At 40.2% G+C, this 12,283-nt stretch overlaps 1 protein-coding gene across 1 annotated transcript; it reads left to right on the top strand.

The window, feature by feature from the left end:
• The first annotated feature begins 1,132 nt into the window (after nt 1-1,132).
• On the top strand, nt 1,133-11,718 carry g3bp2a (G3BP stress granule assembly factor 2a). Its single transcript, XM_058080840.2, has 13 exons — nt 1,133-1,294; nt 2,471-2,589; nt 2,656-2,737; nt 3,941-4,114; nt 4,195-4,285; nt 4,724-4,829; nt 4,915-5,095; nt 5,197-5,292; nt 5,372-5,474; nt 5,550-5,609; nt 6,307-6,438; nt 7,133-7,251; nt 9,425-11,718. Exons 2-13 carry the CDS (start codon nt 2,495-2,497, stop codon nt 9,698-9,700), a joined length of 1,515 nt encoding a protein of 504 aa, XP_057936823.2. The 5' UTR covers nt 1,133-1,294; nt 2,471-2,494; the 3' UTR covers nt 9,701-11,718.
• Nucleotides 11,719-12,283: the final 565 nt, after the last annotated feature.

Below are 12,283 nucleotides of genomic sequence, written 5' to 3'. Positions count from 1 at the left end.
TAAGTAATATGGGTGCTAATAGAAATATGAACAAATGTGCCAAATTAACAGATGACCGAAAAAGCCACTTATTCAACGAAGAACTCTATTACTGTCAAAGTAACAACTTGTTAGACCACTAGGGGGTGCTAAATTTCAAATGACCAATTAACTGCAAATAGAAGGCATTGATATACCTCATATAATTTGACACTTTAAAAATACATTTAACTGATAAAATAATGAAAAAATAACAAAAAGGTGAAAACATTTTGATATAATAACATACTTTACACCAAAGTCACACTTTTATTATATTTTATTGTTGTTATGGTACTGTTAGTATGCTACAAATATATGTAAGTTTATAGTTAAGTTATATTTTTAGATATGAGTAAAATCAACAATCTCATAATCGCATAAAAATATTTTATATTAATAGTAGTTGTAGTCAGAAGTGGGAGAAGGTCAGGGTTTTGGGAATCTCGAGTGTCAAATCATTAGTCACAAATATTGAGTCCTATTACAGACGTACAAGGCTAAGTTAAGTCAACATAAGACAGGTTAAGTCAAATCTGAAGTTATAGGCTAGAATTTTTTGAGTTTTTACACATCATAAACATTGTTAATTGTATAAAATAAAATTATTTCTGGATAAATGTGCTAAGATTGTCAAAGGTGAAAAAATACAAAGAAAAAACTTTTACAGTGTGTGTTGATCAATTGGTTATTTTCCCCTAGAAAATAGATAAATCTCTGAAAACATTACTGTATTGTAAAACCTTTTGTGTACTACAGTGCATAAAATCAATTGCCGTGTCTCAGGACGATGTAAAACAATATGGAAAAAATACATGCAAATTCTATGAAATAGGGGTTGAATAAATATAAATCAACAATACAAAACATCACTACTCGCACACGTCAGTAAATAAGAGGATTAGTGATGCTTTTGTAACAATTTGTAGATTAATCGCTCATGTCTCGGAAACGAAACTTAAAGGCTGTTATTGAGGATGTGCACTGTCATGACGTTTTGGGGGCGCGGTCAAAGATAGTGACGTCACTGGAAGACACAGCTGATTGGTCGGCTCGCTGCCTTGGGGGTTCCTGCCCCAGAAAGCAGGGCTAAAACAATAAATCGAAGCTATCCCTTTAAGGTTCAATCTCTGGTAACAGCAGAGATCACACGTAGTGGGGATATAGGAGTCTTCACAATAAACGCCTGGCTGTATAGTCGCGGTTTAAAGTTACATATTGTTAGTCGAATTATTGCTATAAATCATTCAGTCTATATAGATTGGTCATTCACAAGGTAAGTTAGCCCATCCACCTTCACCAATGATGCGACTCACAAGCTAATGCTAACAGCAAGCTAACGTAGCTGCATTGTCTCGTCAATTACACATTTCTCTTTTTAAATTGACAATAATGATCATATGTAAAAGTTAACTGGCACATTTGTAGTTTCTGTACAATCTACTTCACGTTACCGGTCGATGGTAAGGTTCATGATTTGTACTCCTTTGTTTTCTTCGAGATGGCACTTAATGGTGGACAATCGAGTTGTTTGAGCTGTATTTACAGAACATTACGATTGCGATATTAACACAACGGCGCGATTTAATGTTTAATAATCGAGATAAATAAGTAAGTGTCTCTATATGTAACAACGTTACACGATGGTATGCCACAACAGCTACCATTCGCTTTCTGTTGTGTCGGTTTTTATAAACCCCTTTTGTTTACAGTTAATTGTAAAATTCAGCAGCATGTCATAGTTGTGTTGTTTTCCTCTTTGTACTACAATTGAAGCTTAAGTGATACGTTAATTGCGTTGACTTTATGTAACAATTAGAGCCTGAGAGGAGAAATAGGACGACGCCACAAGTTAGCTTACCCGGTGCTAACGCAGGTTAGCCGGTTAGGTAAAAAAACGTCTCTTATTGGTCATGCTATCTGGTGTATCATGTCTAATAATGCCTATTTTGATTATTCTCAACTAATTCTAATGCATTGTGTATTATAAACAAGCCAATGCAGTGTTGCGCCAGTCAATAATGCTACCAACATGTATGCTTGTGTTAGCATACAGGCAGGTCACCACTATAGGCCTCACGCATGTGCAACGTATATTTGTAAACATAATGGGCTGCAAATTAGTCATTTTAAATTGACGCCCGCAGCATCTTAAGGCCCTTTGTCGCTATGGCGCACTAGCTTCTGCTTAGCTTCCATGCTAACAGTCAGCTGTCTGTGCTCTGACGGATGCGGGCCTGCAGTGAGACAAAGAACGTAGCCTTGTGCTAGTAAAAGGACACATTTCCCCAACTATTCAGCTTGTACATGGATTTAAATTAAATATGCAGCTTTAAGCCACTCCCGTTACAAACGATGACAATTTGTAGATAGCTAACTTGCTTCAATCACTATAATCTTAATTTGATGATGGATTGTTACAGCTAAATCCTGTTTCTCCCCCCTTTTCTAGCACTTAATATTGTTTACCAAAGAAATGGTGATGGAGAAGCCAAGTCCCCTGCTTGTAGGGCGGGAGTTTGTGAGGCAGTATTACACACTGTTGAACAAGGCACCAGATTTCCTGCACAGGTAAGAATGAACACACATAAAATGTGATATTTGGAGAGTGTTTAGTATGTTTATGTTTGTCATTAGGTTTTACGGGAGGAATTCTTCTTATGTTCACGGGGGCCTTGATGCCAGCGGAAAGCTGGCGGAAGCAGTGTACGGACAAGCGGTAGGTCTCAAATGTTCTCATGACACACAAAGTATCTTAGGTCATAAATTGTGAATGGTGCCTTTTTACAGCTGTGGTAGTATTGGCCAAAGGAAATTCCACCCTACTTTAAACTTGAAGATAGTTGCTTCCTGGATGCCATAGAAAAAGAAGGCAATACAAACAAATCTATTCCACGGTTAAAATATCCCCATATAAAACCATACATTATTTAAAGTGTAAAAATAAGCATATAAAATTTTAAATTATATCAGTCTTAACTTTGTTGATTGGCAGAGGTGTAGTATGAAGGGCATTTGTGTTGCAAGTGTAGATGCCCTGCAGAATTGTGACACCTAAGCCATAACAGATCTGTCATTTATACACCTGTGCAAAGGCGGGCTATGGCAGAAACTGTACCTGTTCACAAAGCACTGAATATTGATGAAATACTTGTTGGACATTGGGAATTGCTTTCAACACATAGGGCAAAGTGAGTTCATCCTCACGTCCCTGTTCTGGCTTTTCGCTCTATTTCTGTTTGGATGCTACCACTGAAGCTGTGAAGTGTATGAGTCAACTTCCGAGTCAACCCAGCAAAGATATTATTGGCTCTAACGTGCAGTGTGAAATAGGGTTGAGTGTCGTTTTGATGTTGCTGTAATGGGAACTTTAAAACCGTGCCTTTTGCTTAAATGATGCCCAAGCCGGTACTGAAAAAAGTAACAATGACTCTGCAGTATCCTCACGAGGGTCGCGGGGGGTGCCTATCCCAGCTGTTTTCGGGTGAGAGGCGGAGTACACCCTGGACTGGTCGCCAGCCAATCACAGGGCACATATAGACAAACAACCATTCACACTCACATTCATACCTAGCATGTTTTTGGAATGTGGGTGGAAACCGGAGTACCCGGAGAAAACCTGCGCATGCACAGGGAGAACATTCATACTCCACACAGAAATGGCCAAGGGTGGAATTGAACCCTGGTCTCCTAGCTGTGAGGTCTGCGCGCTAACCGCGCGCTAACCACTCGATCACCATGCTTCTGCAGTAACTATACATAACTATATATAATAGAGAGCGCTACATTTCCCTTTTCTACTTTCTCATGTACTCCAAATCATTCAAGTAAACATGCAGTGCTGATTTGCTGGGTTGATTTCATTTTCTCTGCTTGTAAAAGTGAGGAAACCACAAGCTGATTTTCCCTTTGAACTTGTCAGGAAATCCACAAGAAGGTCATGTCCCTGCAGTTCAATGAGTGCCACACAAAGATCCGGCAAGTGGATGCCCACGCCACACTCAGTGACGGTGTGGTGGTGCAGGTCCTCGGAGAGCTGTCCAACAACGGCCAGCCCATGAGGAAGTTCATGCAGACATTTGTGCTGGCTCCGGATGTATGTATATCTAAAAGTTCACACCCACCTATTGATCTTTTTTTTTTTTAATGACTTATGACTTCAATTACCTCTGTTAGGGTTCTGTGGCCAACAAGTTCTATGTACACAATGACATCTTCCGCTACGAAGACGAGGTTTTTTGTGACTCAGAAGCTGAACTGGATGAAGGTGAGTACAATCACATCTGCTGCGACTCTGGTATTGCTTTTGCAGGGGAGCGCTTTGCTTCTTTTTGCACTTGAGACAATTTAAAAAATTAACATTTTAGTCATATTCTCCCAATTCTAAACAGTCTAACAGCCCTCACATAACTTATCTCGAGAGATGTTTATGTTTTGTATGGAGTTTTGGTGTCTGAAAATTGTGTGAAGACAGCTGACATAGGCTCTGGCCACCCACAATGCAAGAAAAAAAATGGATGGATTAACATGCATGGGAATTTTTTATATTTTGAACATTACTTTTCACACGATGATGTCTGAGAGCCGGATCTAGTCATCCAAAGAGCCACATCGAGCTCCCGACCCTTGCCCTATAGGTTAGAGTTTAGCTCGTCAGTTGTGTGTGATTGCGTCTAATTGTCACCGTGTCTGGTTTTGCTTCTAGAATCAGAGGAAGAAGTTGAAGAGGAGGCAGAAGAAAGGCAGGCATCTCCCGAGCCTCTGCAGGAGAGCCCCAACAGCACCACTTACTACGAGCCACACCCCGTCACGTACGATGCAACTTTACCAACCTCTCCCTCTTTTAGATAACTACATTTGAAGCAGGGAAGTCATTCTGTGCTCCACTCTCTGCAGTAACGGAGTGGAGGAACCCATGGAGGAGCCTGCCCCGGAACCAGAAATAGAACCCGAGCCTGAGCCCAAAGTTGAGGAAATAAAGTCTGAAGTCGATGAGAAAGTTTTGGAAGAAATGGAGGCAAAAGCTCCTTCTCCGGTCCCGGTGGAGTCTGCCGCTAATTCCCAGGAGACACCTAAGGTCGGAGCCGATATCTTGTTCAACTTTAAATACCTTCATCAGTAGTTGGGCAGCGTTGTAACCATTATGCAATTATCTCTCCCCCACCTCCCCCTCCATAGACTTTCTCTTGGGCCTCAGTGACCAGTAAAAACCTTCCTCCTTCAGGCACCTCCTCTGGTATCTCACCCCATGTTGTGAAAGCCCCAAGCTCGCAGGTAGCCACTTTGGTACCTTAATGTGCCGTTTTTAAAAAAAACAATATTTAACAAGACTACTCTGCCTTCCACCACGCAGCCCCGAGTCGAGGCCAAGCCAGAGACGCAGGCAGCGCCACTGAGACTCCGAGACCAGCGTGCACGAGACAGACCGGCCTTCCCCCCACGTGGACCCAGATCAGGTACTGCCTATTTTTTTAAATTTGTATTATTATTTCTACGTCTAACGGCTAAAAGTCAATGAAATATGTTGACAGATGGCATGCCGTCCTCTGAGGCACAAACGGGGAAACCACACTTAAGTTTTGTCAACAAAGGTATGTACTTTTTTTTTTAGCTCCATTACAATTACCTTATTTATTTATTTATTTATTTTAAAGATTTTAAGTTCAGCGCTGGAATTTTTAATTTTTTTTTACTGTAGTTTATTTAATTTTATTTGAATTATTAATTGGAATTAAGATTGCTGTTTGGTTGATTAGCTTTGTAGAAGGGTGGCAAAACAATACTATTCCATGTTTCCTTAGTGTGTGTTTACTCGGTTGCAGTGAGTACTTGGTGTTTTTTTTGAGGGGAGGCTTTTTATAATATTTATAATAATAATATTTATACAAATTTTAATTATAATAATTATAAAATATTAAAATTATTATAATGCAAAAAAATTAAATCCAGTAAAGTTGCTCAATCATGCTTCAAACATCTCTCCCTCTATTGCAGTTTTTCTAAACATAATAAATGATTGTTTTTTGTTGACTATGGCCTATTGTAGTGTAAAAATGCATATTTACGCTAATTCAAGCATAAAAATGTTCTAAATTAACTATAATGAAATGCAGTTTTAAAGAATAAAAATTGCCCATAATCTGCAATCTTTGTGAGACATGAACACATTTGTCTTTCTCTCTTCTGTGCGTTCTAAAGATATTAAAACAGATAAAAAAAAGACAGCATATTACTACACGTAATGGATGTAATTCACCCTGCAACTTCCTCTTTGTATTCACCCTGCAGGCGGTCGGGGCGATGCTGACTCTGGCGAAATGGACACCAGGCGAACTATACGCTACCCAGACAGCCACCAGGTTTTTGTCGGAAACCTCCCGCATGACATCGATGAAAGCGAGCTCAGAGACTTCTTCACAAGTATGTTTGCATTATCATCCATATTCTAACACAGGGGTCAGCAACCTACGGCTCCAGAGCCGCATGTGGCTCTTCAGCCTCTTTGTTGTGGCTCCCTTTGCAATGCTCAAATATTTGTTTTAACACCCAAATGAGGAAAATATGCATCTTTTGAACAAAATCTGACCTTCTGTGAGGCCGTATACTAGCAAGAGTACTTGATCAACTCCGCTTTTTCTCTACTTTGATATCCCAAAATTCCCTCAATCAAAATCTTGGGAGACTAGCAAATTGCTCTGGATGTGAGCATGTTGCTACACATTTCTTAAGGCGTGCATGGGGAGAACATGCAAACTCCACACAGAGATAGCCGAGGGTGGGATTGAACTCGGGTCTCCTAGCTGTGAGGTCTGCGCGCTACCCACTCGACCGCTATGCAGCCCCTATATTCTGCTGTTAAATTATGTTTCGCGGCTCCATTCTATTTTTCTTCAGTGAGTGAGGGGGTAAAATGGCTCTTTTGATAGTAAAGGTTGCCGACCCCTGTTCTAACAAGACCAGACTGCCTACGATTGTTTCTGCTCTGAGTTAAAAAGCCACAGGCAGATAAATGCGGATGGCAGTTTGCCTGGTGGGATACCCCATAGTTATCTATGACATGCACTTCCAGTGTGACTAATGGTCTTTTTTTTTTTTTGCCCTTTACATTTTGCAGCCTATGGAAATGTCGTTGAACTGCGGATCAACACCAAAGCCGTCGGCGGGAAGCTTCCTAACTTTGGATTTGTGGTCTTTGACGACTCCGATCCTGTGCAGAGAATCCTTGGGGCCAAGGTAGAAGGGGCATGTATTACCATTTAATGACCCACTTTCATGCACTGGCTGGTGGGTTTGGTTATAATACATAGTGGTAGTGTATCGGTACTTGTTAGTTTTGTACTGTATAAATAATGGTCCCACAGTTGGAAGTACAGTAAAGTCTCGTTATATCGATATCAGTTAAAACGAATTACTACTTATTACGATACTATTTTCATTTCCCGGCAAATTTCTAGTCTATTATGATATAATTAGCTCCGTTAGTACGATACACGGTTATTATGATAATCCGGTTACTAGGATGCCCTTTTCATCTCCCGCCAGCCAATTTGGTCTGTTTATATCGATACAAAAGCAGCTTAAATCAATCTTTGCTTAAGGATTTCAATACCAAAAAAGAACACGGCGAACGGCTGCTTCCAGTCAACTTTATTTTTCACACTTCCACCACCAGAGTGCAGCACACACAGCGGAAAACACCCGTCCCGCGCGCCTACCCCTCCGGGTGGCAACACCTTCCCTATCGATAGTTCCGGGGTGAATTATGTCCCGGTAACCGGTAATCACTACAGCGTAAGTTTATTTTTATTTACTGTAGTACAAAAGCATGCTAGATACGCAATCCATGAACTCAAGGAGAAAATTACATGCCTTATCAAAGATCCGCCCACTTTTAATGCAGTTCGGCGCAGGATCGGATATATGGATAGTCCGGTTATATCGGTATTTTTTCCGACTCCCGAGAATATCGATATAACGAGACTTTACTGTATGTATTGGAAGTGCCTTTTTTGCTGGAATTGAGTTTTCGATGTCCTTTTTAGTAAGTCGTACTAGGAACACGGCATTTAGTGTGTCTGTAGCTTTATGCTAATGAGCGAAGTTTGTCCACGTCTGTCTACAAGAAGTGCTACTGTGTATTTTATCTATTTATTCTGTGTAAAAAAAGACAAGGGCGCACTCAGGGTCTTATAAAAATGATCATCGAAGGTTTTTCTGGGGTATTTTTCTGTGGCGGAATTTCATCACAAACAGTAACCCGCCTCCTCTGTGAAACACTGATGTCGTCTTGACCAACAGACATTCTCAACACACACACACACACAACATAGTAAGAGCACTGTTTCGCCACATCCTGTCTAATTGTGTAAACCAATTAAGGGTGCCATAAAAAAATACTCAACATAACTCATTCAATCCCAGCCATTTTACAAAATCTGTCCCTTTCTGTACTGGCATCTTGATGAGTTTGACTGATATTTCAAGGTACACCGAATATTGTGTTCTTGGGCTGTAAAGACATGGTATATTCCGAGATTAGAGTCTCATTTTTCATCATTCATTCTAACAAAAAAGTTAGTTTCTACCCTTTTCTGTTCTTTAGTAATCAGCAGTAGAACAGCAAAATATCAGTTCCCGACAAAAAAAGATATACGTCCCGATCCACAATAGTCAGTACTATTAACAACCAGCAGTTGGACAGCACAGTGAGGGGCAACTACCGTTGTAGCTACGGTGCGTAATATCTAACGTGAAATCAACATGGTAATCTTGCAGAAGTAGCAACCAGCTTTAAGGCGCATTACCCTACCTAGCATGTTGGTGTGTGGCCCAGAGTTATTAACATGATGCAAACAACCATTCACACTCACATTCATACCTATGGACAATTTGGAGTCGCCAATTAACCTAGCATGTTTTTGGAATGTGGGAGGAAACCGGAGTACCCGGAGAAAACCCACGCATGCATGCGGAGAATATGCAAAGTCCGCACAGTGAGAGAGGGTAGAATCGAACTAGCTGTGAGGCCTGCACGCTAACCACTCATCCGCCGTGCAGGACCTATTATGCTAATTTTTCAACCCTTTGTCCTGAGTTTTGGACTCCTATAGAGCAGCTACACACAATAACCAGCACAGAAAACGTTCTAGATCTTCCAGAATCTGCACCTATTCCAACTGTATTTCCTTTGATTTCTGCTTCCTGCCAAAACTGTCTTTAATTTTATTCCACACACGGGGAGAACATGCAAATCCTGATATTATAAGATCTTCAATAATACAGTGGATGGTACTCCGATCCAGATCCTGAAGATCGGATCGGGACATCCTTGTGGTGAAGTAATGATGTGTAGTCTGTGCCAGATTATGAAATGTGACGTTTTGTTTTCTCTTCCCCCCCCCCCCAGCCCATCATGTTCCGTGGAGAAGTGCGTCTGAACGTGGAGGAGAAGAAGACCAGAGCGGCGCGCGAGCGTGAGACCCGCGGAGACGATCGCCGGGACATAAGGCGCAACGACCGGGGTCCAGGAGGCCCACGAGGCATCATGGGAAGCGGCATGATGCGAGAACGCGACGGAAGAGGACCGCCACCCCGAGGCAGCATGGCTCCCAAACCGGGCATGGGCTCCGGAAGAGGCTCCGGCGGCCCGGGCGAAGGTCGCTTTGCTGCTCAGCGTCGCTGAGAAGTGGCGCCACCTGCAGTGTGGAAGTAGTAACGTGCTCTTCATCTTCAACCGTTCACAAAATCTACATGTATAAACGTATATATTTGGGTTTTTTTTGTTTTTTTTTTTGCTTTCGGAGTGTGACACAGCCCGTCGAGCATTTGTGAAATAGACAAAACTACTACGAAAAATGTCGCTTATTAGTTGTGAGCCGAGGATCCATTTTTTTTGGTATCTCAAAAAATCACACACTTTCATTTGTAAATTTGTGGAAACCCCACCAGGAGGAATCTACATTTTTTTTTTTTTTTGGGAGGGACTGAAAGACTACCACAAAACAGCCCAACATTTGGAACAGAGATAATATGTATATCTATATATATCTACACATATATATGTATATCGAAATATGGAAATTAGGAGGCTGCTTCACTAAATTCCTCTATTGCACATTTTCTATGGTAGTTTTCTGCCCGTTACCGTTGGAAAACCGCAAGATGCAAACGTTCCAAAGGGGAAAGGCATGCCTTTTTATTTTCTTATTTCCTTTCCCCCCTTTTTTTTTTCTTCCCCAAGAGACCACTGCTTCAAAAAAATATTGCATAAACGCACTCACCAATATGCACTCATGGGTACTTATTTTCTTGTTTTGGTTCTTTGCCGTGTTTCATTGACAAGCTGGAGAGACGATGTAACGGGGCAGGCCTCGCTCGCAGCTGCGAAGTACTGCTGTGTACTTTGACTTTTTTTCACCGAAAACTTCAAATATTACTGCTGGATGGACAAGATGACTCTACATGCCTCCTTGATAAACATAATCTTGGATTTTTTCCACCAAATAAATGACTGTGTGTGTGTGTGTGTGTGTGTGTGTGGTGAAGTTTTTGGAGATGAGGGGTAATGAAGATGGCGGCTCGCTCTGGTTTCTTTTGATTCACAGTATTCTCCCTACTCCACTTGTTTGTGTCTTCACAGGGTGAAAGTGACAGAATAAATGTACGGCAAAGTTTACTGTATTGGTTTCCTTTTGACTCGATTGAAATGGAAAAAAAAAAAGGTGCCTTCTATTTTCTCTTTACTACAGCAACGTTCATTTTGGGTAAAACAAAAGTTGCAGTATTCACAAGGATTTTAAGTTTCTGGTGTGTTGTTTCTCCCTTTTTAATTTTGCTGCCTAAGATGTGATTTTTTATTTTTAATTTTTAACCTTGGTTTGCTATTCTATGGCCCCAAAAAGGTACATTTAAAACTGTGACGGCTCCATAATCCAATACCAAACCATATTTTTAAAATACTTTGTCCTCCAAATACAATTTTGTAATGTGAGTGTGAGTGGGCTGGCTGTGTTTGCAGCCGACAGACTTCGCAAATACTATGTGAACACTTTTCTAGCTGTTTGTGCATTTGTATTTTTCATAATGCTGGTTATTAATTGTGTTTTTTTTGTTTTTTTTTTAATTTTCAGCTGGAAAGGGCAACATTTTGTTTTAATCTTGCACTGAAAAGAGGAAAGTGATGTAGCAACTTTTGTTTTCTGGATAAATGCGCTAATGAGGTCTTCCTTAGCTGGTGGTATGTTGCACTATTTTCCAAACATTTCTGGGACAATCTCTTGTCGGTTCGAGCACAGCCTCTCCTCTCCAAATTATACTGAAATAATCTGCATATTTTCCACACTTGAGAGCTAGTTTTGATAAATGCTTTTTCCCTTTTATGATCTATGTGACAACTCTTGTCATGTGTTTTAGAAGTGGACATTGTTTTTGATCCTCCAAGAAAGAAAAAAAAAAGCTGTAAATTATTTGTGTTATTTTCTTCCTCTCTGCTTGAGATCGCAGTTGGCTGGTGAATCATTCCAGTCGTTTTTGAACGGAAATAGAAGTCGACTCTGTTGGCTGCCATCTTCTTTCATTGTTGCTCTATAGTACAAAAAAAAAAGCAAATTTGCAGGTGGACGATGTTTCTTCTGTGTTTTTCCTTTTTCCATTTTGAATGTGTCAGACTTAACAATAAACTACTGATATCAGCGCCACTCATACCCATTGGTTGTGTAAAAAGTGTGGTCCTATTATCAACAATTGCACCTTATTGTAAGGTCACGTTTTATATAGACAAAAACAACTGGTAACCTCACCAGCATTAAATTGCTGATTTTATGTTATTTAATTTGGCTTGGTCAGTCCCTTTTGTTATAGGTTCCATTTCTGGTTCTATGGTTATCATCACACGTGTCCTCAGTGACATCACAAAAAGTGACCAAAGTAAAAAAACTCACTGTAGTGAAGTCTCCGGAGGTGGTGATGTCTTGCATGATGTCAGTTTGAAGTACAATAGAGCCAAAACCCATACCCGTTATTGTTAAAAATAAAATTAAAGTGGTTTTAAATGATATTAATCAAGACAAGCATAGAAAGAGAATGTCTGTTTTTTAAGTTCAAAAAGTATATTTTAATGTCTTCAATAATGTGGTTTTAAAATTTTCTACGTCTTTCCTCAAGTGTCCTACAGGGACTAATTAAAAAAATTGACATTTTAATAAATTAAATAAAATGTTATTATTTCTTGAAATTTATTTAATATTTGTTTAATGTTGGCACAAAA

Source organism: Doryrhamphus excisus, linkage group LG9 (genome assembly GCF_037039965.1).
Source record: "Doryrhamphus excisus strain RoL-2023G ecotype Guam linkage group LG9, RoL_Dexc_Guam_v1.1, whole genome shotgun sequence".
Classification (NCBI taxonomy): Eukaryota; Metazoa; Chordata; class Actinopteri; order Syngnathiformes; family Syngnathidae; genus Doryrhamphus; species Doryrhamphus excisus.
This window is presented reverse-complemented; position numbering and strand designations above follow the sequence as displayed.

Bases quoted from the DNA above. Each gene is read 5' to 3' on its own strand.
- g3bp2a (XM_058080840.2), top strand. From the start codon at position 2,495: ATGGTGATGGAGAAGCCAAGTCCCCTGCTTGTAGGGCGGGAGTTTGTG. The intron at 5,293-5,371 runs GTAGCCACTTTG...TCCACCACGCAG, and splicing joins TGAAAGCCCCAAGCTCGCAG to CCCCGAGTCGAGGCCAAGCC. The intron at 6,439-7,132 runs GTATGTTTGCAT...TACATTTTGCAG, and splicing joins GCTCAGAGACTTCTTCACAA to CCTATGGAAATGTCGTTGAA.